This window comes from Piliocolobus tephrosceles, chromosome 21 (assembly GCF_002776525.5).
Source record: "Piliocolobus tephrosceles isolate RC106 chromosome 21, ASM277652v3, whole genome shotgun sequence".
NCBI lineage: Eukaryota > Metazoa > Chordata > Mammalia > Primates > Cercopithecidae > Piliocolobus > Piliocolobus tephrosceles.
Window position 1 is genome coordinate 9,443,366 of NC_045454.1, and position 26,469 is coordinate 9,469,834.

At 54.7% G+C, this 26,469-nt stretch overlaps 2 protein-coding genes across 2 annotated transcripts; one reads left to right on the plus strand and one right to left on the minus strand.

The window, feature by feature from the left end:
* Nucleotides 1-2,264: 2,264 nt before the first annotated feature.
* LOC111520070 (galactoside 2-alpha-L-fucosyltransferase 2) lies at nt 2,265-3,311 on the minus strand. The gene has a single exon (XM_023182543.1). It carries the CDS (start codon nt 3,309-3,311, stop codon nt 2,265-2,267), a length of 1,047 nt encoding a protein of 348 aa, XP_023038311.1.
* A 7,084-nt stretch (nt 3,312-10,395) lies between these two features.
* On the plus strand, nt 10,396-22,470 carry NTN5 (netrin 5). The gene is made up of 7 exons (XM_023182540.2): nt 10,396-10,475; nt 12,681-13,331; nt 18,597-18,785; nt 19,244-19,393; nt 19,745-19,798; nt 20,015-20,095; nt 21,835-22,470. The coding sequence occupies exons 2-7, from the start codon at nt 12,701-12,703 to the stop codon at nt 22,197-22,199; spliced, it is 1,470 nt and encodes a 489-aa protein (XP_023038308.1). The 5' UTR covers nt 10,396-10,475; nt 12,681-12,700; the 3' UTR covers nt 22,200-22,470.
* Nucleotides 22,471-26,469: the final 3,999 nt, after the last annotated feature.

Consider the following 26,469-nt stretch of genomic DNA (forward strand, 5'->3'; position numbering starts at 1 on the left):
CCATTGTAATTCAGGCACAGCTGACCAGTGTTTAACATCAACACAGACCTTAAGACTGACCAGGGCCGGGCGTGGTGGCTCACGCCTATAATCCCCGCACTTTGGGAGGCCGAGGTGGGCGGATCACTTGAGGTCAGGAGTTCCAGACCAGCCTGGACAATATGGTGAAACCCTGTCTCTACTAAACATACAAAAAATTAGCCAGGCATGGTGGTGTGCTCCTGTTATCTCAGCTACTCAGGAGGCTGAGGCTGGATAATCACTTGAACCCGGGAGGCGGACGTTGCAGTGAACCGAGATCGCGTCACTGCACTCCAGCCTGGGTGACGGAGTGAAGTCCTGCTTGGGGCTAGGACTTTAATATATGAACTTGGCCAAGGGAGGCTGGGTGCAGTTACTCAAGCCTGTAATCCCAACACTTTGGGAGGCTGAGGTGGGCGGATAACCTAAGGTCAGGAGTTCGAGACCAGCCTGGCCAACATGGTGATACCCCGCCCCCGTCTCTACTAAAAATACAAAAATTAGTAGGGAGTGGTGGTGGGTGCCTGTAATCCCAGCTACTCAGGAGCCTGAGGCAGGAGAATCACTTGAACCCGAGAGGCAGAGGTTGCAGTGGGCTGAGATCGTGTCACTGCTCTCTAGCCTGGGTGAGAGTCTCCGTCTCAAAAAAATAAAACAAGGAAACTTGGCCAGGGACTTGTCACAAATCAACCCATAAGAAACACATGCTGTCCACTGGATGCTATCTGAGGTGCCAGGGTATGCAATCCCCTACTTTAGGGGACTTAAGTGGCTCCTGTCCTGCTCGGCTTCCTTTTGTCCCCTTCAGGTGAGGGACAGAGAGGGCTTTTAGGTGTCTGTCCAACTTCTGCTTTGGAATTGGCAAACGCAGGAAGAAACTCAGTAAATATTTATTAATAGTGCAAATTCTTGTTGGCAGCTTGCCAGCTCCTGCTTGGACTTTTATAATGTGAAAGCTGTTGGCTGGGCACAGTGGCTCACACCTGTAATCCCACAAGTTTGGGAGGCAGAGGTGGAAGGATCACTTGAGGTCAGACCAGCCTGGCCGAAACGGCAAAACCCCATCTCTACTAAAAATACAAAAATTAGCTGGATGTGGCGGCAGGTGCCGATAATCCCACGTGGGAGGCTGAGGTGGGAGGATTGCTTGAACCCAGGAGGCGGAGGTTGCAGTGAACCCAGATGGCGCCCTGCACTCCAGCCTGGGCGAAAGAGCCATCGCACTCAGCCCTACTCCTGCGTTTTTTTTTTTTTTTTCCTTTGAGACAGAGTCTCACTGTGTCACTTGAGGCGCTCTTCCCTTACCCACTGAATGTCCCCAGGAGATCATGTCCCAGTTAAACTGGCATTTTGCCTCTTAGTGCACATGCTTGTACCCATTCACCCAACTCCCGAGATCTTAGTGGGAAGCTGCTCATCACCAGCTTCGGGGGTTTTCTTTTTCTTTTTCTTTTTTTTGAGACAGAGTTTCTCTCTTGTTGCCCAGGCTGGAGTGCCATGGCACGATCTCAGCTCACTGCAACCTCCACCTCCCAGGTTCAAGCAATTCTCCTGCCTCAGCCTCCTGAGTAGCTGGGGTTACAGGCATGTGTCACCATGCCTGGCTAATTTTTGTATTTTTAGTAGAGACGGGGTTTCACCATGTTGGCCAGGCTGGTCTCGAACTCCTGACCTCAAGTGATCCACCAGCCTCAGCCTCCCAAAGTGCTGGGATTATAGGCGTGAGCCACCGCGCCCAGCCCTTCCCCCACATTCTTTCGTGATAAGGCCCACTAACCCCAAAGCCAAAATTCCTAGTTGCCCAGAAAATCGAGTTCCCCTGTCCTTTAGGGCAGGGATGGCTTTGTCCCAAGACATGAATGCAAAATATCTGGACTCTGTGCTACCAGTGCTGCCAGGAAGGAGAGGGCAAAACTGCATTTCCATTGTAAAGCGATGCCAATGTTTGGCGGCGTGCTGCATACATGTCAGCAGCCGACGCCTCCCACGCGGTCACAAGGCACTGGCTCTAAGTGAATTTGCTTAGCTCCCACCAGCTGCTACCAGTGTTTAGTTCTGAGGTTTGTGCATTTTGTGGTTGACATACTAAGGCATAGAGGTTGAGTTAATTGTCCAAACTCACTTACCTATGAAGTAGATAAGCCTGGATCCAAACTGTGTGAGGGACCGTGAGTCCACGCCCAGCACGCCCCACTCACTGCCCCTTGGGTCAGAGGATGAGGGCTAGGCACATGCAGGGCTAGCTAGAGGCCATTCTGTCCAGCCTGTCCAAGGTCAGCCGCAAGGCCCACCCACTGTGGCAGGAAGACCGCTTGTGGCCGAAAGACCATGTTGAAGGGGGAGTTGGGCAGGGTGAAGTTGGCCAGGTAGACGGTGTCCCCACCGGCGAGGTAGGCGGCCCAGACCCCGAAGGTGCCCACAGTGATGATGGTGTGGTTGCACTGTGTGAGCAGCGCGAAGTCCTTGGCAGGTGAGCCCTGGAGGCCATTGCCAGCGAACACCACGTCCCCAAGGGAGCTGTTGATGTTGTCCCGGCACCAGGCCATGTCATCGCTGGTGACCACAAAGACCGGGAGGTGGCAGCGGGCCCGGAACCAGTCCAGGGCCCGCTGCAGGTAGCCCCGGTCGGCCAGCACCCCCTTCCATACACGCGGCATGACATGGACATAGTCCCCCCGGCGCACATGGACCCCCACGAAGGTCGCCTGCCCTGCCCACTTGGCCTGCAGGCCCCACAGGAACTTCTGGGCCTCCTCACGCACGTGGTCGTGCAGGGTGAACTCCTGGAGGATCTCGTGGCGGAGGTGGTGGTAGAAGGTCCAAGAGCAGGGGTAGCCTGTGAGGCGGACATAGCGCCCAGGGATGTGGCGGTACTTCTCCTCCATCCAGTCGTTCAGGTGGTAGTTCTGCCAGGGGATCCTGCTGGCCGTGGCACTGTGCAGCACCGGCAGGGTGATTCTGAAGATGGGGGCCAGGGTGCTGTGCATCTGGGCTGGGATGAAGGCGGGCCGCCCGTTCATCTTGGCCAGGGCATACAGCGTGGCGTACTCACCCATCTGGTTCCCCAAGCGGCCCTTGGAGTTGATAGTGAACAGCCCCTCTCGGGGGAGGTGTCTCGGGGCCAGGACCACATGGGCTGAGTATGCCCAGGGCGCGGGCACCAGAGCCAGGCGCTGGTGGCAGTGAAAGATGGTGGACACCACAAAAATGGCAAAGAGGAAGTAGAAGGTGGAGAAGGAAGGGCAGGTGGCCCAGAATCCCTTGATGGCTGCGGGGAGGAGAGAGGACATGGTCAGGAGGGAGGGCTGGGGGGACAGCAGTCTCTTCACCCACCCCCTGCCGAAGTCATTCATTCACTCAATCCATCCAAGCCTCTGTTCTGAGTGCCACAGTGCATGGGAGGCCTCAGAGCACAGACCCTGGGGTCTTTCCACCTGAGACTGAGTTCCAGCTGGAATTCCCAGGCTTACCAGCACCTTACAACTTACCAGCACCTTACAAAGTCAAGTTACTGCGCCTCGCTGAGCACAGTGGCTTGTTCCTGTAATCCTGGCACTTTGGGAGGCTGCGATGGGAGGATCACTTGAGCCCAAGTTCAAGACCAGCTTGGCCAAAAAAAGTAAGAACCTATCTTTACCAAAAAAAAAAAAGTGTTTTAAATTAATCAAGCGTGATGGCATGCACCTGTGGTCCCAGCTACTTGGGAGGCTGAGATGGGAGGCTTGCTTGAGCCCAGGAGGTTGAGGCTGTAGTCAACTGTGATTGTGCCCCTGCACTCCAGCCTAGGCAACAGAGCAAGACCCTGTCTCAAAAACAAGAAGAAGTTACTGAGTCTCTCTGAGTCTGTTTCCTCACCTGTTAAATGCGTATGAGTATACGGAACCATTGGAAAGTGCCAATATTCAACCTGATTTTACCTACACTCATGGCCATTTCTTTTTCTTTCACCTTTTTTTTTTTTCTGGCGATGGAGTCTTGCTCTGTCACCCAGGCTGAAGTGCAGTGGCGTGATCTCGGCTCACTGCAACCTCCACCTCCCGGGTTCAAGCGATTCTCCTGCCTCAGCCTCCCGAGTAGCTGGGATTATATGTACGCACCGCCGCGCCTGGCTAATTTTTGTATTTTTAGTAGTAACAGGGTTTCACCATGGTGGCCAGGCTGGTCTTGGACTCTTGACCTTGTGATCCATCCACCTCGGCCTCCCAAAGTGGTGGGATTACAGGCGTGAGCCATCGTGCCCGGACTACTCATGGCCATTTCTATGGTTCTACTTCACAGAACTACCTCATGGGGTTGCACGAAGATTAAATGTGATGATTTTGTAAAGCAGTGCCTCGCACGCAAGAAATGCCCTGTACATGTTGGAAAATCAATGCCTGCAGTGGCCAGGCAGGTGCAGTGGCTCACACCTGTAATCCCAGCACTTTGGGAGGCCGAGGCAGATGGATCACCTGAGGTCAGGAGTTTGAGACCAGCCTGGCCAACATGGCAAAACTCCATCTCTACTAAAAATACAAAAATTAGCCGGGCATGGTGGTGGGTGCCTGTAATCCCAGCTACTCAGGAGGGTGAGGCAGGAGAATCACTTGAACCCAGGAGGTGGAGATTGCAGTGAGCCGAGATTGTGCCACTGCACTCCAGCCTGGGTGACAGAGCGAGGCTGTCTCAAAAAAATAACATAAATAAAATCAATACTTGCAGAGTATCTATTACATGCCAGGCACGGTGCTTGGGGCCAGGAAGCCAGCAGAGGACAAAACAGGTAAGAATCTTTGGTGCCTGTGCAGAGGGAAAGGGCACAGGTGGGCCCAAGTTAATGGACAAGCTCTGCCTTCTGCAGGCTGGTGACCTGGAGGTGTTATTTAACTCCTCCTCTCCTCCATGAATGGGGCTGCCACATTCCTGCACTGGTAAGTGCTAAGTGTCTCCTGATACTATTAGTGGGTGTGGTAGGTTCAAGCTGACCACAGACTCCTGGACTCCCTTTCCCTTGAATCTGGGCAGGCTCATGACTGCCTTGACCAGTTTAACATGGTGCAAGTGAAATTGTGTCTGTTTCTGGCCCAGGACTTAAGGTACTAACAGCTTTCACTTCTTGCCTTGAGAATGTTCTCTCTGCGCTATCATGTCAAGCTGGAGAGTTCAGCTTTTGTTTTTTGAGACAGGTTCTCACTCTGTCACCTAGGATGGAGTGCCAGTGGTCTGATCACAGCTGGGCTCAAGGGATCCTTCCACCTCAGCCTCCCCAGTAGCTGGGACCACAGGCATGTACCACCATGCCCAGCTCTCATTTTTTGTAGAGATGGGGTCTCACTATGTTTCCCAGGCTGGTCTTGAACTCCTGGGCTCAAGCAATCCTCCTGCCTTGGCCTCCCAAAGTGCTGGGATTATAGACATGGGCCAGTTTTAGCTTTTGTATGCAGGGCTATGATTATTTATTTATTTTACTTTATTTTATTTTTTTTTGTGATGGAGTTTTTGCTCTGTTGCCCAGGCTGTAGTGCAATGGCGCAATCTCGGCTCATTGCAACCTCTGCCTCCTGGGTTCAAGTGATTCTCCTGCATCAGCCTCCCAAGTAGCTGGGACTACAGGCACCCACCACCATGCCCAGCTAATTTTTGTACTTTTAGTAGAGACAAAGTTTCACCATGTTGGCCAGGCTGGTCTTGAACACTTGACTTCAGGTGATCTACCCACCTCAGCCTCCCAAAGTGCTGAGATTACAGGCGTGAGCCACCACGCCTGGCCAGCTCTTTTTTGGGCAACCACTTTGAGATATAATTCATATATCATACCATTCACCCACTTCAAGTGTGCGATTTAATGGCTTTTAGTATATTTACAGAGCTATGCAACCAGCACAATTTTGAGTATTTGCATAACCCCCCACAAAAAATAACCCACACCCTTTAGCCATCTCCCCACAATCTTCCCTGCCCCTTGTCCCCCCACCAACTAATCTCCTGTCTCTATGAATTTGCCCATTCTCTATTTTTCATGTGACTGTAATCACACACTCCATGGCCTTCTGAGGCTGGCTTCCTCACTTGGCACCGTGTTTTCAAGGTCCATCCATGCTGTAGCATGTGTCACAGCCTCACACCTTTTCTTTTCTTTCTTTTTTTTTTTTTTTTGAGACAGTCTCACTCTGTTGCTCAGGCTGGAGTGCAGTGGTGTGATCTCGGCTCACTATAACTTCCACCTCCTGCGTTCAAGTGATTCTCCTGTGCCAGCCTCCCGAGTAGCTGGCACTAACAGGTACAGCCACCACACCCAGATAACTGCCTCACTCCTTTCAAAGCTGAAAGTCCCATTGTTGGGGTTGACCACAATTTATTCACTCATCAGGTGGCAGGCACTGGAGTTGTTTCCAGTTTTCAGCTGTTGTGAATAGTGCCGCCATGAACCTGCGTGCTGGGTCACAGGGTGAACTCTACATTGAATCGTTTCGGGAGCTGCCAGGTGGCTGCCCCAGTTTCTGTTTCCACCAGCAGCACGGGAAGGCCCCATTTCCCGGCCTCGCTCGCCATCGTGTTTGGTTGTGGTGGGTGTGCAGGGCCGTCTCACCAGGGGGCCCTCGGTCCCCGTCCTCGCAATGGGATGGATGGTCCCTTCTCCGGGGGCTGCTCTTTCCAAGTCTCCTCCAGCTCTCCCCAGGGCTCCCAGAAGGCCCTCTGCTCCCAGCCTCTACCATGTCCTGATCGGCTTTCTCTTTTCCCCTTGTCCACACCTCTGACCAATGTCCTGCGGTTCCCCTGTGGCCACTCCAATGGCTACAACTCAGCAGTCATCCCCTCACCCCTCCCACCCCATTCCTGCTGAAGCCCTGGTTGGCATGGGCTCACCCCCAAAACTTCTGGCTTCTGCCTCACCCCTCCCGGCTCCCCATCTCTCCCTCCACCTGTCCCCTTAAACATCGAGATCCTGCAGGCCTCCTCAGCTCTCACCCTCCTCAGCTCTCACCCTCCTCTATTCCAGGGCTCCTCACTTAGTTCCTCTGACCCTTTTGAGAAGCCTGAACGCTCTGGGCCCTCCTTGAAAGTCTTGTGTGGGTCCCCAACAAGGCCAGCTGGCCTAAGGCCTAAGATAAATGCCTCTGGCACTGCTTTAGTTTCTAAAAAGTGAATTAAATCTGCCCAAGCCCTTTTTCACTGAGCTGGTGAAAACTGTGTCCCAAAGATGATCTTGCCACCCATTCAACTCAGGGTCCTGCCCCACAGAGAAGGGGCAGGTCCCAAGGCTAGGGCTGGGGTCAGGGGGGTGCAGGGCTGGGATGGAGCCTGGGCTACTGGCCAAGGGAAACCAGCTCAAGACAAGGGTGCTCCCCCACGGGGTCCATCTTCATGTTGTGTGATTCGTGCAGTTGCGTTGAGACAGGCCCCACACTTGCTTTAATGATCTGGCGTCGCCATCTTAAAGTCCATCAAATCTAAACAAGGGATCTTGTGTCTGCATTTTGCCTCAGGCCCTGCAGATCAAGCAGTGGGTACCGCGGCTGCCCTGGCTTTTCCTGGAGTCTCAGGTGCTCCCTCTTATGGCTGTTCTCAGCCTAGACAACCAGAAAGCCACAGAAAAGCACCGGCCAAGGCCGAGGCTGCGAGGGTGCTGGCAGGCCAGGCCCATCTCGTGGGCTCGCTGTCCTGGCCCACGATTCCTTGTCAGCCATTTTCCTCAGGGGGAGGGGCAAATGCCAACCTGTCCTGAACTCATCTGGGACAACCCTGGCTTGGAGGAGGGTCATGTGGCTATTTGCAGACTTTACTTCTCTTACTGTGAACACCCATGTGCTTTGCTGCCTAAAACAACATGTTTGACAATGTGATGCAGCCCAGACCTGCCATGGGTGCCATGTCACATACAGACTACACGTCCGACAACGGGGCCAGAATGCAGAAGGTTCTGGAACATGACTGTCCCAGAGAGCTAAGAACCAGTAGGCATGTCAGCTCATTTAGTCTGCACGACCCCCTCTGCCCACCATGAAGAAGGTCCATTCTTTCATCCTCATTTAACAGATGAGGAAACTAAGGCACAGAGAGGTTAAGGAGCTTGTTCTCAGTCACACAGCTAGGAGAGAGGTGGATTTGAACCCAGGCAGTGTGGCTGGGGTTACCATCCCGGCCTTTTTGAACACGTCCAGGCCACACTCTGCCACACTCTGCCCAGTAACTCCTGCGGTGACCTGCCCTGCCTCGTGGGGCCTCTGTTATGTCTGGGTCACCGAGGCAGGGGTTGGAGGTCTGTGCGAGCCCAGCACTGAGGGTCTCTCTGGGTTGAACCCACCTCAGAGCTGTGCCTTGGGCAGGCCCGGCCTTCTGTGGAAGCTAAGGGTGAAGGTCTCCAGCCCTTAAAGAACTCTCCCCGACAAAAAAAGACAGTGTCCTTCCCAGCTTGGGGCACTATTTGCTTGGCTCTGGCAACTCTGTCTCTTCTTCCCCACCTGTCCCCAGGTACCCGCAGGGGTACAAATCAACTCAGGCAGCTCAGGCTGCAAGGAACAAAAGCGTCCCTCCAGGAGCCGGAGCTTAAAGAGACTTCGCCCAGGTGGGAAGGAAGACGTAGCAAGACCTGAACCTTCTTCCTCAGTTTTCTGTGGCAACAAAGCTGGGTTCTGTGCTGGCCGTGGCCTCAGCAGAAATGCCCTCCACGTCACCCCACTTATATCTGCAACCCCCGGGCCCCTGTGGCCACTTTCCCACTTGCTTTGCTCCAAGGCACTTGGCACCTTCCAACAATCTAGAGCAGGGAAGGACCTGCGCTGCTGGGGTCTCCCCCTTCCTCTCCGGATGCTGAGCCTGACGATGCCGGGGTCTGTGTTCCGAGCGCACACCCCGGGCAAAGTCCCCTACAGGGAGAGCTCAGGCAGGGTCAGTGGAGGGACCCACACCTGAATCCCGAAGTTCCACTCTGACTCGCACAGCCTGGGCCCCCAGTTCTGACACGCCCCCTCTGATACGGGGCGTCTCAGCCCCATTCAGTCCTCCTGCAGCTAATGCCCCTCCCACCTTTCAGAGTGACTCCCTTCTTTCAAATTCGATGTCCCCATCCCGCTCCTGCCGAATCTGGCCCCCTCCAACGTGGTACCTGAGGGTCCAGAATCAAGGGTTGCCTTGGCTGTGCCCTCGCACCCCCTGGGGCAGGCCTGGGGCAGTGGGTCCCAAGCCTGTCAGGATTGGGCCCACACTATGGCACGATAAACGCTGGGGCCACCCAGGGCAGCAGGTGCCGTGCCCCAACCCCACGAGGCCCTTGCTTTTCTCAGCGGGAAGTGACAGAAAACATTATCTTTTTTTTTTTTTTTTTGAGACGGAGTCTGGCTCTGTCGCCCAGACTCGAGTGCAGTGGCCGGATCTCAGCTCTCTGCAAGCTCCACCTCCCGGGTTTATGCCATTCTCCTGCCTCAGCCTCCCAAGTAGCTGGGACTACAGGCGCCCGCCACCTCGCCCGGCTAATTTTTTTGTATTTTTTAGTAGAGACGGGGTTTCACCGCATCAGGCAGGATGGTCTCGATCTCCTGACCTCGTGATCCGCCCGTCTCGGCCTCCCAAAGTGCTGGGATTACAGGCTTGAGCCACCGCGCCCGGCCTGAAAACGTTATTTTTCTAGTCAACCCATTGGGAAATGGAATACAATAGACACCAATATTTGCATGAAAATGTTACGATGAAAGCACTGAGGCCTCACAGGACACCAGCACTGGGGAGGTGCTTTTGAGCACCCGGGGAGTCCCCGCCTTCTCCCTCTGCCGCAGAAGAAACTCGGGCCCAGGTGTTCTCAGCTCCTTTGTCACCTTTCTGCCATCTTAGAAAGTGACTGAGGTCTTTTGAATTCCGGGGTCCAGTCTGAACCTTCCAAGAGCACAGATTTTTACGGCTTGAAAATGACTGACCTTAAGGCTCAGTGAACCCACAGCTGACCGAAGGTTCCAGAGGGAGAGGAGGAGGGGCTGGCTTGGGGTCACACAGCCAGAGGCAGGGGCTGAGCAAAGTTCCCAACAGCGACTATCTCCCAAAGGTCAGCCCCTGCTCGATTGGCCACCACAAGGCGGGGCTGAGCCAGTGGGCAGGGGTGGAGTGGGATGGAGCGGGAATCCCGACCGGCGGCCTCCCGTCCTACCTGCGGTGAGCCTCCTAGGCCAGGCTGCTCGGGGCTGTCCTGCTGCTGGACCGCCAGGGGCAACGGCGCTCACGTCCCACACCGTTGCGGGTGGCCTGGCTGGCAGGGGTCCCTGGGGGGATAGTGTGGCTGCGGTGGGGGGGGGGATGGGGGGGGGGGGGGGGTGGCGGTGTTAGATTCTGCGGGCTCTGCTCTGAGCCCCCGCCCAGCCCAGAAACCCCACTAGCCTGGGGCCTGAGAACAGCCACGCCACTCCCTCCTGAGAGCCCACCGCGCCACAGCTTGGAGGAAGAGCCTGCGGGGAACTGGCTGCGGGACGCTGTCTTCTTGAGTGCAGGTTTGGCCAATGTGGGGGCCTCAGGGCTCGGGTAGGGGGTGCATGCCAAGAGCCAGGGAAAGGAAGCCTGGGTCCCAGATGGACCCCACGCCGCCCAGGCAGGCCTCCTATGGATCTGCTGGGACCAAGGCTGGACTCTGTTTCTTAACGGGGGGTATGGGCTCTCTGTGGGCACGACTGGTTTCTGGATCCCCCAGGAACACTAGGGAACTACATCCTGGTTCCTCAAGGTGCTAAGGGCCAGAGAGTGCCACCCCCTGAACTATCCAGCAAGAGAGAAAGGGGACATGGGGGGCTGGTGCTTAACAGGATGCCGCTGAGGGCCAGGCGGGCGGCCGTCACCCGAGTGGGTGCAAAATGGCGCCAGGCTCCTTGGGAGGGCAGACGGGAGGCCTGTCATCTGGGGCCAGGGGAGGCAGCGTCTGCATGTGGCCAACAGCAGTGGGGACATGGGCTGCGGGGCCAGGCTGGGGCGAGTGTGGCCTACCCCTACCCCCACGGTGCCCTAGAGATGCCCAGCCCAAGGGCATGCCTGGGTGCAGATTCAGAGCCAAGGGCCTGGAAAGGCTCCGAGGCCCCCAGTTCACAGTGAGCTCCTCACGAGAGGCTGCTGGCCCTGGAAGGGGAAAGTGGGGGCATTTCAGAGTCCAGTCCTTCCTGGCTCCTGCCATTCCTGGGGTCTGGGCTTCTGCCCCCACGGGCTCCTGGCATCTGGCACCCCACCCTGTCCCAGCTCCTGCTCTCCTGCCTCTCTCTTCCTCATTACCCACCACCCCCAACATCTGTTCCCCCATCTGCTCTGGGGAACTCTGGATGGGTGGAGAAGGCAGAGACAGAGGGCGGGGGCTGAGGTGAGCAGAAAGTCCCAGAACTCTAACTTCCGGTCCCCACACCCTGAGTTCTGAAGGGAACCCAGGTGTCTGCTTCCCCTGACCCCATGGGGATCCCATTGTCCCGCTCCCAAGTCCCAGAGCCACCCAGGTTCCAGCTCCCAGTATCCCTTTCCTCAGCTCAGCTCTCTGGGCTTTGCACTCGGGTGGGAAAGGGTTAAGGGTGGGGCACTGGGGGTGGGTGGGTGGCAGAGAGTTGTTTGATGATAATCCCCTTCCGTGCCCAGGGTGTGGAAAACAAGGTTAGGGCCCCATGTGGGAAAGGCCATGGCTCTGATCCCCGCAAGCCTGGGCCTCGGTCTCTCACTTCTGATCCCCCGCCAGGCAACCCTAGCCTGTCCCCTTCCCTCCCCTCCCCAGGGCCTGCTGGGCTGGGTGTCTCTGAGACCACCTGCCTGCCTATCCCAGCCCCCAGGCTGTCCGAGCCTCAGTCTCCCGGCTCCCTGTGGCCTCTGGGTGCCTGGCCTCTGTCTCGGCCTCTCGGCCTCCTGTCTGTTCCTCTGTCTTTGCAGCAACTTCTGTGCTGAGCCCCTCCCCCGAGCTGGCTATCCTCTCTCTGCCTCTGTCCTGCCCTCTATTTCTTTTTTTTTTTTTTTTTTTTGAGACGGGGTCTTGCTCTGTTGCCCGGGCCGGAGTGCAGTGGCTGGATCTCAGCTCACTGCAAGCTCCGCCTCCCGGGTTTACGCCATTCTCCTGTCTCAGCCTCCGGAGTAGCTGGGACTACAGGCACCCGCCACCTCGCCCGGCTAGTTTTTTTTTTTTTTTTTTTTTGTATTTTTAGTAGAGACGGGGTTTCACCGTGTTAGCCAGGATGGTCTCGATCTCCTGACCTCGTGATCCGCCCGTCTCGGCCTCCCAAAGTGCTGGGATTACAGGCTTGAGCCACCGCGCCCGGCCCTGTCCTCTATTTCTTTGTGACTGAGTCTTCATCTATCCCTAAGCCCCCTCTCCTGCCCAGCCCTGCTTTCTCTGTGTCCCTCTCTAGGTTTCCACGTCTGCTGGCCTTGGCCAGCCCCTCTGCTCCAGCCGCTCACCGCTCCCCAGGGCCCCCTGCCCCTCGACACTGACGGATAACTCTGGGGTGTTAAGCTACGGATTAGTTCAGGCAAAATTCTTGATTTTGTCTGCGTTCTTTCCCCTTTGGGTTATGTAAACAGTAATTCTCCCCAGATGGAACTATTTTCCTCGCTTCCATGCAGCCGGGGACTGGGCCTGGACGGGTTGGGGGTGGAATGCTCTGGTTCCACAGGACACCTCCAGGAGGGGTAGAAGCTGTGGCTGAGGTCCCCAGCCCAGCCACCTCTCTTCCCTCCAGGTGCTGGCTCTGCTGTGACCATGCCCGTGACCTTTGCCCTCCTGCTTCTCCTGGGCCAGGCCACTGCGGACCCATGCTACGATCCACAGGGCCGCCCCCAATTCTGCCTCCCACCAGTGACACAGCTGGCTGCCGTGGCGGCCTCCTGCCCTCAGGCCTGTGCCCTGTCCCCAGGAAACCACCTTGGCCCCGGGGAAACCTGCAATGGCAGCCTGACCTTGGCCCTGGGTGGCTCCTTCCTCCTGACATCTGTCAGCCTGCGCTTCTGCACCCCAGGACCCCCAGCCCTCATCCTGTCTGCTGCCTGGGCCTCAGGGGGTCCTTGGAGGTTGCTGTGGCACAGACCAGCCTGGCCTGGGGCCTTGGGGGGCCCTGAAAGGGTGACCTTCCACTCCACACCAGATCCTAAGGCCACTGTGGTGGCCAGCCACCTCCGCGTGGAGTTCGGGGGCCAGGCCGGGCTGGCGGCAGCTGGGCTGAGAGGCCGCTGCCAGTGCCATGGCCATGCTGCCCGCTGTGCTGCCCGTGCCCGGCCCCCCCGCTGCCACTGCCGCCACCATACCACTGGCCTGGGGTGCGAGAGCTGCCGGCCGTCCCATCGAGACTGGCCCTGGCGGCCTGCTACGCCCCGGCACCCCCACCCTTGCCTACGTGAGTTCTGCGCCCTGTACTCTCCCTGCCTTTGCCTGCCTGCCACTGAGTCCTTTGTCCCCACGGAAGCAGGATGTTCCCTTCCCTCCCTGGAACTGGGTGCTCCTTGCCTCTCACCCCAGTCTCAGACTCGGTAGTCTCTGTACCTCCTCCCTGCAGCCAGTCCTGTATCTCAGCCACACATGGGCCTGTCTGCTCATGAGGGGCTCAGCCTCTTCTCAACACTCATCAGCCTGTGATAATGGTGATGATGATGATGGTGGTGATGATGATGGTGGTGGTGGTGATGGTGATGGTGGTGATGGTGATGGTGGTGGTGATGGTGGTGGTGATGATGGTGGTGATGGTGATGGTGATGATGTGATGGTGATGATGGTGGTGATGGTGATGGTGGTGGTGATGATGGTGGTGGTGGTGGTGATGGTGGTGGTGATGATGGTGGTGATGATGGTGGTGGTGGTGGTAATGGTGATGGTGATGATGTGATGGTGATGATGGTGATGGTGATGGTGATGGTGGTGGTGATGATGTGATGGTGATGATGGTGGTGATGGTGATGATGGTGATGGTGGTGATGGTGATGGTGGTGGTGATGATGGTGGTGATGGTGATGGTGGTGATGATGATGGTGGTGATGGTGGTGATGGTGATGGTGATGGTGGTGGTGATGTGATGGTGATGATGGTGGTGGTGGTGGTGATGGTGATGATGATGGTGGTGATGGTGGTGGTGATGGTGGTGGTAATGGTGATGATGATGGTGATGATGGTGATGATGGTGGTGATGGTGATGATGGTGATGGTGGTGGTGGTGATGATGGTGGTGGTGGTGGTAATGGTGATGATGGTGATGATGATGGTGGTGGTGATGATGGTGGTGGTGGTGATGATGGTGATGGTGATGATGATGGTGGTGGTGATGATGGTGGTGGTGGTGATGGTGATGATGATGGTGGTGGTGATGATGGCGATAGTGATGATTATGGTGGTGGTGATGATGATGATATAATAACCATTTTCGGCACCCATCCCAGGGCCTGGCTGGATGCAGGTACCTGGGTAATATTTATTGAACAGTTGTAGGGGAACAGGTCAGCTGGATGGTACCTGACTCCTCAAACCAACCACAAGGGGAAAGTATTCGGTCATTAAACACATATTTATCAATCACCTACTGTGTGCCAGGCAGGGACTGTCATCAGGCCCATTTTACAGATGAGGAGACTCAGGGCTAGAGTTCAGAAGTCCCCTGCACAAGGACACACAGTGGCTGCGTGTGGCAGGGCCAGGATCTGAGCTCAGGAAGCCAAGTTCTGGGGTCTCAGCCCATCCCTGCCAAGCTCCTGCCGGGTACTGTCACACCAGGTGCTCTAGGGTGGCAGACAGGAGGTAACAGACAGGAGCACGGCCTTGGTGGCCTGGCAGCCAGACTATTTGAGCTTGAATCCCGGCTCCTCTGCTTACCCGCTGTGAGAGCTTGGGCAAGTGACCTAACCTTTCAGTGCCTCAGTTTCCTCCACCATAGAGTGGGGATAGTAACAGCACATCCTTTACAGGCTGTAGTGAAAATTAAATGTATTAATATACATAAAGCCTTTAAATAAAGCCCAATGTGCTACCTGGCAGAAAGAAACGGCTTCCTGAGCGCCGGCCAAGGTCACCACTCCCCAGCTGAGAAGGTAAGGCTCAAAGAGAGGTCACCTGCCCTAAGTCTCATTGCCAGCAAGGGATTGAACCCAGGGAGCCCTGAGTTCCTAGATGCTGCAACAATCCACTGCTCTATCCAGCTAGACAGGTGCCCCCCAGGAATGTCCCGTGAGATGTCCTCTTTCCCGAAGGTGCTTCCAGACCGGGCCTTCCCTACCTCTCTCCAGCAGCCCCTCCTCAGAGACAGCCGGTGTCAGTTCCTTCTGGCACTGACCCCCTCCCTCCTCCAGCCTGAGATACTTGGTAGAGGGTCTGAGGTACTGGGAGGTAACTCTACCAACAGACACAGATAGACACACGTGTACAAGTGTACCCTGGCCTTCCCTCTCCATCTCCCATGCTCTTTGCCTCCCGGCCCTCTATTTCTTTGTTTTTTCTTTTGAGACGGAGTCTTGCTGTCACCCAGGCTGGAGTGCAGTGGTGCCATCTCAGCTCACTGTAACCTCCGCCTCTGGGGTTCAAGCCATTCTCCTGTCTCAGCCTCCTGAGTAGCTGGGATTATAGGTGCACACCACCACGCCTAGCTAATTTTGTATTTCTAGTAGAGATGAGGTTTCGCTATGTTGGCCAGGCTGTTCTCGAACTCCTGACCTCAGGTGATCCACCAGCCTCGGCCTCCCAAAATGCTGGGATTACAGGCGTGAGCCACTGTGCCTGGCCTCCACCCCTTCATTTCTTCATACATGAAGATCACATGGGCTAGCTTACAGACCATCCCATTCTTTGGCCAAATCTTTTACCTAAGCAGGGGAGTGAGGGGTGAGACTCACCTGGCCTGAGGATGAGGTGGCCTTCATCCTGGGCCTGGACAGGGCCTGGGCACTGGGGAGGCTGTCCTCCTGAGGGTCACCACATCCTCCCAGACTGAGCAGGGCAGTGCCCTCCAAACCCGGGTAAGAGACTGACAATGCTACGGTGGAGAAAGGTCAGGGTGGCCAGGTGAGACTGATGCCTGCGGCAGAGCTGTGGGCTTCACACACATCCTAGTCTGCATCTCCCCTCCCTCATCTGAGTTTTCTACAGGGGAAGTGAGGTGAAGCGATGACCCTTGGGTCAGAAAGAATCCAAAGCCTGACTCAACCCACTGAGCATCTGAATACCTTTGCTACCTCGAATGCCCACAAAAACCCTGGGAGGGAGGGATCTGGATTCTCTCTAGACAGGGAGAAAAGAGAGGCTGGGAGAGGGCGAGTTGTTTTCCCAAGAACACGCAGCTGTCTGAGCTCCCTGATCATCCCGCGACTCTTCCGGGCTCCCAGGGACCTGCCAGTCCAGGGCTTTCAAACTTCTTGGAGTCAATACACCCTGTCCAAGTCTCTTCAGAGAGTGTCCATGAACCTGGGCAGCATAATGAGTCCCCGTCTTTACAAAAAAAAAAATTTTTTTTAAGTAGTCTGGTGTGGTGGTACACACCTGTGGACTCAGCTACTGAGGAGGCTGAGGTGGGAAGATCCCTTGAGCCCAGGAGTTGGAGGCTGCAGTGAGCTATGATCGCGCCACTGCACTCCAGCTTGGCGAGAGTGAGACCCTGTCTCAAAAAACAAGTGGTCTATGAACCCCCTGCATCAGCATCTCACTCTGCAGTGCTTGCTGGAAATCAGATCCCTAGGCCCATCAGAAAGCCTAGGGATGAGTCCCGCAATCTGGCTTTTGTTGTTGTTGTTTTGGGTTTTTGCTTTTGTTGTTTGTTGTTTTGAGACCTTTTGCAACAGGTCTCACTCTGTTGCCCAGGCTGGAGGGCAGTGGTGCAATCATAACTCACTGCAGCCTCCAACTCCCGGGCTCAAGTGATCCTCCCACTTCAGTCTCTAGAGTAGCTGGGACTTACTGGTATGGGCCACTATGCCCTGCTAATGTGTTTTTAATAAAAACGACAACAGGCCGGGCGCGGTGGCTCAAGCCTGTAATCCCAGCACTTTGGGAGGCCGAGACGGGCGGATCACGAGGTCAGGAGATCGAGACCATCCTGGCTAACACGGTGAAACCCTGTCTCTACTAAAAATACAAAAAACTAGCCGGGCGAGGTGGCGGGCGCCTGTAGTCCCAGCTACTCAGGAGGCTGAGGCAGGAGAATGGCGTAAACCCGGGAGGCGGAGCTTGCAGTGAGCTGAGATCCAGCCACTGCACTCCAGCCTGGGCGACAGAGTGAGACTCCGTCTCAAAAAAAAAAAAAAAAAAAAAAAAAAAAAAAACGACAACAAAGCACTTCCCTGGTAATTCTGACGAGTAGTAAGATGTGAGAGCCACCTTAAAAAGCCTGACAAACGCTCCCAGGATAATGCGTATTTATTATTATTTAGCATAATCCTCATGTGAGGATTACTGGAGTGAGCTAAGAGCTCAGACTCTCAAGCTAGAAGACCTGTGTTTAAGTCCTGCCTTCAACTACCCGCTAGCTGTACCTCTCTGTGCCTCAGCTTTCTCCCTCTGTAAAATGGGGGTGATAATAGTGCCAGCCTCACAGAGCCCTTGTGGAGATGAAATACATCAAACACTTAGCACAGGGTGCCCTGCACATGGGAACGCTAGACAGCCAAGTAATTGCTCTCCGCCAGGCCTGGCCTAAGCACTTTCTATCCACTTCATTTCATTTAAGCCTCATGAAGTACACATTATAAATGCCATTTCACAGCCAATCGAATTACAGAAGGGAGAAATCACTTGCTCAGGGAATATAGTCAGAGAGACAGACAAAGCTAATAGGGTCTGATTCCACAGGCCATAGCCCACTCTTTTTGTTTTTTGTTTGTTTTTTTGAGATGGAGTCTTGCTCTGTCGCCAGGCTGGAGGGCAGTGGCGCGATCTTGGCTCACTGCAACCTCCACCTCCCAGGTTCAGGAGATTCTCCTGCCTCAGCCTCCCGAGTAGCTGGGACTACAGACACAAGCCACCACAGCCAGCTAATTTTTATATTTTTAGTAGAGATGGGTTTCTGCCATGTTGGCCATGTGGGTCTCGAACTCCTGACCTCAGGTGATCCACCCACCTTGGCCTCCCAAAGTGCTGGGATTACAGGCATGAGCCACTGCACCCGGCCTACCCATTTAAAAGATGAGAGGCCAGGCACAGTGGCTCATGCCTGTAATCCCAGAACTCTGGGAGGCCGAAGCAGGTGGATCATGAGGTCAGGAGATCGAGATCATCCTGGCTAACATGGTGAAACCCCGTCTCTACTAAAAACACACACACACACACACACAAAATTAGCCAGGTGTGGTGGCATGCACCTGTAGTTCCAGCTACTTGGGAGGCTGAGGCAGGAGAATCACTTGAACCTGGGAGGTGGACGTTGAAGTGAGCCGAGGTCGCGCCACTGCACTCCAGCCTGGGTGACAGAGCGAGACTCCATCTCAAAAAAATAAACAAAATAAATAAAGAAATAAAAAGATGAGAATGGAGATGTCCTGGGAACCAGGCTTAGCTAGAGAGACCCAGGCATTCTCTTCTACCTTGGACACTCACTGCTTCCTTTCATGAGGGCAGGGCCATGGGAAGAAAGGTGGGGACTGGGGAGCAGCATACCTGGCCCTGATGCGCCCCCACCCCATCTTGCTCCTAGCCTGCTCCTGTAACCAGCACGCCCGACGCTGCCGGTTCAACTCTGAGCTGTTCAGGCTGTCGGGCGGCCGGAGTGGGGGTGTTTGTGAGCGGTGCCGCCACCACACAGCCGGGCGGCACTGCCACTACTGCCAACCAGGGTTCTGGAGGGACCCTAGCCAGCCTATGTCCAGCCGCAGGGCCTGCAGGGGTGAGTGTGGCCTGTAGACAGACGTGGGGGGAACAGAGGCGGGGCTAGACTCCTGGGGCTGAGGGAGGAGGGGCTAGGGGCTGAGACTGAGGGAGGAGGGGCTGGGCCTGGACTGCTGGGTCTGAGAGAGCAGGGGCTGGGGGCCTGGACTCCTGGGTCTCAGAGAGCAGGGGCTGGGGGCCTGGACTCCTGGGTCTCAGAGAGCAGGGGCTGGGGCCTGGACTCCTGGGTCTGAGGAAGGAGGGGCTGGGGGCCTGGACTCTGGGCCTGAGGGAGGAGGGGCTGGGGGCCTGGACTCCTGAGTCTGAGGGAGGAGGGGCTGGGGACCTGGACTCCTGGGGTTGAGGAAAGAGGGACTGGGCCTGGACTCCCCAGGCTGAGGGAGGAGACACTGTGGAATTAGGAGGGGCATCTGGGGCCCCGATACCCCCATGCCCCCAGCTCCTCTGCTCATGTAGCCTGCCAGTGCCACCCTATCGGGGCAACAGGAGGAACCTGCAACCAGACCAGTGGGCAGTGCACCTGCAAGTTAGGGGTCACAGGCCTGACCTGCAACCGCTGTGGCCCTGGCTACCAGCAGAGCCGCTCCCCCAGGATGCCCTGCCAGCGTGAGTCTTGAGGGACCAGGCCACAAGCCTGAGTAGAGCGGGAAGGAGACATCCCAGGTCTCCAGTGAGCAGGTGCAGTGAGGGCTAGGGCCTTGGGAATTGAGAGCCCAAGGCTGGAGGCTGGACTCCGGGCCCTCGGATAAGCAGGGACTGAAATTTTGGACTCTAGAGGAAAAGGAGGCTTGGGGCCTGGACGCCTGCGTCCCAGGAGAGGAAGGCAAGGGATGCTTACACTCTTGAGTCCTAAAGGAATAAACACTTAAAGAGTTTCAGTGCCTGGATTCCAGGGGCAGGGGCGGGGGGATCCTGGGGGAAATGACTAAGAGGTTAATTTCTCCTTTGGTCTCACAGGAATTCCAGAAGCAACAACCACCCTTGCCACTACTCCTGGTGCTTACAGCTCTGGTAAGACAGTGTGGCATGGAGGTCCCTGAGTGGCAAGTGGGACTGGGGATGGGCTGACTGGGTCCCCAGATGGGGATACATGGGTCACCCATTGAGCCCAGTCCCAAAAGTCTGGGTGCCCCAGCTGGCCATCAAGATGGAATGCAGGGATAGGCAGGGCAGAAGGCTGTGATCTAGGCCCCAGGAGCCCACTGCAAACAGCCTGACCCTCCCCAGATCCTCAGTGTCAAAACTACTGCAATATGTCGGACACCAGGGTATATATGAGCCTTCGGAGGTACTGCCAGCAGGACTATGGTGAGTACTGGGGAAGCAAGACAGCTGAAGGCTACACAGCTGGTTCTGATGACTGCTTGTAAGCCACCCCCTTTCTGGCCTTCCACTTTCTCATCTTAAATGGCAAGGAGCGTTGGATTCCAAAGGGCCCCTTCCTGATCTAGAAATTGATGGGGCAGAAGACAAATGGGGAGAGGGAGTGGGCATTCACTACCTTCCTGTGTTTCCTCTTTCTTTTTTCTTTTTTTTTTTTGAGACAGAGTCTCGCTGTGTCGCCCAGGCTGGAGTGCAGTGGCCGGATCTCAGCTCACTGCAAGCTCCGCCTCCCGGGCTTACGCCATTCTCCTGCCTCAGCCTCCCGAGTAGCTGGGACTACAGGCGCCCGCCATGTTGCCCGGCTAGTTTTTTGTATTTTTAGTAGAGACGGGGTTTCACCATGTTAGCCAGGATGGTCTCGATCTCCTGACCTCGTGATCCGCCCGTCTTGGCCTCCCAAAGTGCTGGGATTACAGGCTTGAGCCACTGTGCCCGGCCCTGTGTCTCCTCTTTCACCATGTTCTTGGGCTTGCAGAGTTTCATCATCCCCTTCAGCCTGACATCTCTGAGGGATGGAAGAGATAGGGGAACTAGTTGAGTAGAATGAGCTCTTGCCCTGTCTACCCTATCTCAGAGACCCTTTCTGCTTCCCTTCATGGTCCCAGATATTTGAACCTTAGTTCCAATCCCCATAAAGACTTATCCCACAGTTCCCTAATCCCCAGTCGGCACCCGCTCCATGACCCTGGGGTCTATGACCTCAGACTATTCAGCTCTCTTAAGACACTCGGGAGTTCGGCCCAGCCAACAAATCTAGACCAACGCCAGCTACTTCTCTCAATGTATAGGACTGCAGACTTCTTCTCCCTCAGGATCCTCATCTGGTCACTAGTGTTCTAGGCCTTCAAAGGTTTCCCCACCTTCCACAGGGATCTCCTGCCCTGCAGACCCAGCTGGCTAGTCAGAGTCCCACCCAGCCTCTCAGAAAGCACATTTCTCTGGCCGGGCACGGTGGTTCACGCCAATAATCCCAGCACTTTATGGGGGCCGAGGTGGGCAGATCACTTGAGGTCAGAAGTTCGAGACCAGCCTGGCCAATATGGTGAAACTCCGTCTCCACTAAAAATACAAAAATTAGCTGGGCGCGGTGCCAGGATCCTGTAAACCCAGCTACGCAGGAAGCTGAGGCACAAGAATCACTTCAACTCAGGAGCTGGAGGCTGCAGTTAGTTGAGATCACACAACTGCACTCCAGACTGGGCGATACAGTAAGATTTCGTCTCAAAAAAAAAAAAATTATGTTTTTCTGAATCACTATCAGTATGACCTCAGCCCTCACATTCCAAGGACCAATCTCTTCTTTCTGGTCCTCCAAATTTATCCCAGAGTCCCTCCCCCGGCAATGTGACCCCTCCTTCCCAAGAATTCCACCATTGATACCTTCTGACCCACTGTATTAGAGACCCTGGACCTGCGCCTTCTGCCCTGTCCCCAGCATCACCTACTGTAGTTTAACTCCTTGTCTCAAAGGTGTTTCCTCCAGCGGGCCCCACCCCTGACGATTTAGGGTCAAACTCTCAAAAGTTCAAGGTTTCTCTCCCCACTGCGATACCAGAAGCTCACCCACCGATCTCGGGCTCCTGCCCACTGTGACTGACCCCACGGGACCCAGAGGTACCCTGGAAGCTCCCCATGACCTGGGCTGACATCTCCCCTCCCCACAGTTCTTCGGGCGCAGGTGCTAGCGTCTGAGGAGGCGGGCCCGGCATGGCGGCGGCTGGCCGTGCGCGTGCAGGCCGTCTACAAGCAGCGGGCGCAGCTCGTGCGACGCGGCGACCAGGACGCCTGGGTGCCCCGCGCCGACCTGGCCTGCGGCTGCCTGCGCCTACAGCCAGGCACCGACTACCTGCTGCTGGGCAGCGTGGTTGGCGGCCCCGACCCCACGCGCCTCATCCTAGACCGCCACGGCCTCGCGCTGCCATGGAGGCCGCGCTGGGCCCGGCCCCTGAGGCGGCTACAGCAGGAGGAACGCGCCGGGGGCTGCCGCGGCGTTCGGGCACCCACATCCAGCCCCAGGCCGGAGCATTAGATGTAGGCTGAGGCTGCCTCGAACGCCAACAAAGAAATTTTGGAGCAACCGGGAGCTGAGCCTTAAACCTTGACGGTGCGCCGTAGAGAGCCAATGAGACGTCGCAGAGCCCCGACGTCACTATGCATGCGCCCACGCCACGCAGGCCTGCGGAACTTTTAGCAAAAGGCGGCAAAGAGGACTACTGGGTTCCCACTGTTCCTCCTTTGGCTTGTGGCTTATTCCCCGCCAGTGATCTATTTCCCCTAATAAAGTCTCAAATCTTGGGGAATTTTTGTCTACAGACCCCTGATCGATGCTGGCACCGTCCCTGGAGGGAAGCGAACAAGGCGTTGACTCAGTACGCGAAGCTGAAGGTAGGACCACAGCACCACAGCACCCTGACAAAGTGGCCAATCCAATGAGAGAGCTCTTATGACGTCATTGGGTGCTAGTCAGATTGGTGTTGACTGATGATAGGCCAAAGGCCAATGGGCGGGGCTTGGTTGGAAAAGGTGGGAAATCTCACAAAGGGAAGGACAGCAGTTGCAGATTTCTAGAAAATTCCAGATGTAGAAATTTTTGGTTTCTGATTGGCCTCAGGATACGCTCTGAGAAAGGAATTAAGAGACTTTGAGTGACTCATTTTTGAGAGAATAGCCAATCGGAAGCCACAGAGTGGTATGACATAACTTGGTGCTAAGGGGAATTGTACTCCCACCCAACAACTGGCTACCTCCAGGCCAGAGGGGAGTGGCTCAAAAGGCAGGAAGCGGTAAGTACCACGGAATGGAAGGTTACCACGGCCTGGGACCTTCCTTGCCACCCTGACCTCTGCCCCTGCACCCACAGCAAACAACATAATCTCAAATTTGGGTGATCTTTTCAGGAGAGTCACTGAGGGGGTACTCAGAGAGTCTTAGAGGAAGAGATGTGATTAAGGTCCATTTGTTTGTTTCTTTCTCTTTTTAAAAAAATGTATTTTATTTATAGTTATATTTACTTATTTATTTTTTTGAGATGGAGTTTTGCCCTTGTTACCCAGGCTGGAGTGCAATGGCATGATCTCAGCTCACTGCAACCTCCACCTCCCTAGTTCAAGCAATTCTCCTGCCTCAGCCTCCCAAATAGCTGGGACTACAGGTGCACGCCACCACACCTGGCTAATTTTGTATTTTTAGTAGAGATGGGGTTTCACTACATTGCCCAGGCTGGTCTTGAACTCCTGACCTCGTGGTGATCTGCCCACCTAGGCCTCCCAAAGTGCTGGGATTACAGGCATAAGCCACTGTGCCCAGTCAAAAATTTTTATTTTATTTTATTTTAATTATTTAGTTTTTTGAGACTGGGTCTCACTCTGTTGCCCAGGCTGGAGTGCAGTGGCTCTATGGTAATTCACTGCAGCCTTGACCTACTAGGCTCAAGCAGTCCTCCCACTTCAGCCTCCCAAGTAGCCAGGACCACAGGCACAGGCCACCATGCCTGGCTAATTTTGTCGTTGTTGGTAGAGACGAGGTCTTGCTATGTTGCCCAGGCTGGTTTCGAACTCCTGGGCTCGAGTGATCCTTCCACATTGGCCTGCCAAAGTACTGGGTTTATAGGCGTGAGTCACCGTTCTGGCCTAAGGTCCATTTGGACCTGGAACAAAGTGGCCAATACAAAAAGCACACTCCTATGATGTAACTGTGTGCTAGTCAGATTTGTGTTGCCTAATAATTTCCTTCCCTGAGAGAAAGGTGGGGCTCTCAGCCAATGGGGAGTCAGGATATGCCATGATGTCACAGGATACTAGGCAGGAAGAAAGGTACCTTCCAGCAAACGTTCTGGATTTGCTCTTGGTTAGATGGAAAAAGGCAAGAAATTGCCTCCAGGGAGACTATTTGACACCCATGCCACCCATAAAACGTTACATAATCTGGGGGAACCTCCCCTTAGCCTCCAGATGAACTCAGGGTGGGGGCATCTCTGAAGCAGGAGTATTTTAAGAGATTTTCTTTTTTTTGTAGACATGGGGTCTCGCTATGATACCCAGGCTGGTCTCAACCCCCTGAGCTCAAGCAATCGTCCTGCCTCAGCCTCCCAAAGTGTTGGGATTACAGGTGTGAGCAACCGCGACCAGTCTTAAGGGGATTTTCTTCTTTTCTTTTCTTTTCTTTTCTTTTTTCTGAGATGGAGTCCCACTGTGTCACCTAGGCTGGAGTGCAGTGGAGCGATCTTGGCTCACTGCAACCTCTGCCTCCTGGGTTCAAGCGATTCTCCTGACTCACAGTCTCCTGAGTAACTGGGATCACAGCACGCATCACCATACTCGGTTAATTTTTGTATTTTGAGTAGAGATGGGGTTTTGCCATGTTGGCCAGGATGGTCTCGAATTCCTGACCTCAGGTGATCCACCCACCTCAGTCTCCCAAATTGCTGGGATTATAGGCGTGAGCCACCATGCCTGGCCAAGGGATTTTCTAAGAAGGGTCCTCTGTTTCAGAAAAACTAAATTCCTTATCTTTGTTATTTTCATCCTCTTTTGAAGCCAATTCAGTTAGGCATTCACTGCCCCCACACTCCACCTTCATATCCAATCCATGAGCAAATCCTGTCCACATCTACAAAATATCTCCCATAATTCAACTATTTTTACCATCTCTATTGCTACTACCTTTGTCCAAGCCACCATCACTGCTCGTCCGGATTACTACAATAATGCCCACACTGATCTCACCACTACCCCCTAAAAGTCTTCTTCACATGGAAGCCAGGATGATCACTTTAAAACATATCAGGACAGACATGGTGGTTCATGCCTGTAACCCCAGCACTTTGGGAGGCTGAGATGGGAATCACTTGAAACCAGGAGTTCAAGACCAGGAAACTTGGCAACATAGCAAAACCCCATCTCTTAAAAAAAAAAAATAGATAGCTGGGCATGGTGGTGCACACCTGTAGTCCCAGCTACTTGGGAGGCTGAGGCAGAGGATTGTTTGAGTCCAGGAGTTGGAGGCTGCAGTGAGCTATGATCGTGGTACTGCACTCCAGCCTGGGCAACAGAGTGAGACCCCATTGCTAAAAATAAACTTTTTTTTTCTTCTGCATTTTTAATGCAGAAAAAAATAAAATAAAATAAACTCTTGAATGGTTTCCCATCACTCTCAAAATAAAACCCAAAGTCCCTGCCCTTCTCTACAAAGCCCTGCATGATCTACCTCCACCACATGACCGATCTCACCTCTTGTAAGTCTTCCTCATTCACACCACTGCAGCCACACTGGTCTTCTTCCTGTTCCTTTAAAAACCAAGCACACTTGCCGAGCGCGGTGGCTCAAGCCTGTAATCCCAGCACTTGGGAGGCCGAGGCGGGCAGATCATGAGGTCAGGAGATTGAGACCATCCTGGCTAACACGGTGAAACCCCGTCTCTACTAAAAATACAAAAAATTAGCCGGGCGTGGTGGCGGACGCCTGTAGTCCCAGCTACTAGAGGCTGAGGCAGGAGAATGGTGTGAACCCAGGAGGTGGGGCTTGCAGTGAGCCAAGATTGTGCCACTGCACTCCAGTCTGGGTGACAGAGCAAGACTCAGTCTTAAAAAAAAAAAAACAAAAAACAGCACACTCTGCCCCGGGGCCTTTGCACTTGCTGTTCTCTCATCCTGGAACACACATTTCATGTAATGGCAAGCCAGTTTCCCTACTTCAATGAGACCTTCCATTAGGCAGGTTAGGCTAGCTCTGTTGGCTCTACAGAGTTTATTTAGTTCTGGCTGGGTGTGGTGGCTCACGCCTATAATCTCAGCATTTTAGGAGGCCAAGGCTGGCGATCACTTGAGCCCAGGTCTAGACCAGCGTGGGCAACGTGGTGATACTCCATCTCTACAAGAAATGCAAAAATTAGCCGGGCATCGTGGTGTGTGCCTGCCTGTAGTCCTCATACTTGGGAGGCTGAGGCAGGAGGATTGTTTGAGTCCAGGAGGTCCAGTCTACAGTGAACTATGATTGGGCCACGATACTCCAGCCTGGAGCAAGACCCTGTCTCAAAAAAAAAAAAAGAAAAAGAAAAAACACAAAGTTTCTTTCTTGCTCATATACATGTTCCATGCAAGTTGGCAAAGGCTGGTTTTCCACACAGTCAAGGACCCAGGCTGAGAGATGTTCACCATCTTGTAGCACCAGCCGTAACCCAGGGCATCCTTGATCACTGAGGCAAGGCAAGAGGAAAAGCATTGAATGGTCTCATGCAAGCAAAACAGCTTTGGCCCAGCCCTTCCAATCACAGCTCATTCATTGGGATTACTCATGTGGTC

Bases quoted from the DNA above. Each gene is read 5' to 3' on its own strand.
- NTN5 (XM_023182540.2), top strand. From the start codon at position 12,701: ATGCCCGTGACCTTTGCCCTCCTGCTTCTCCTGGGCCAGGCCACTGCG. The intron at 19,394-19,744 runs GTGAGTCTTGAG...TTGGTCTCACAG, and splicing joins CCCCAGGATGCCCTGCCAGC to GAATTCCAGAAGCAACAACC. The intron at 20,096-21,834 runs GTGAGTACTGGG...CCCTCCCCACAG, and splicing joins GTACTGCCAGCAGGACTATG to TTCTTCGGGCGCAGGTGCTA.
- LOC111520070 (XM_023182543.1), bottom strand. From the start codon at position 3,311: ATGTCCTCTCTCCTCCCCGCAGCCATCAAGGGATTCTGGGCCACCTGC.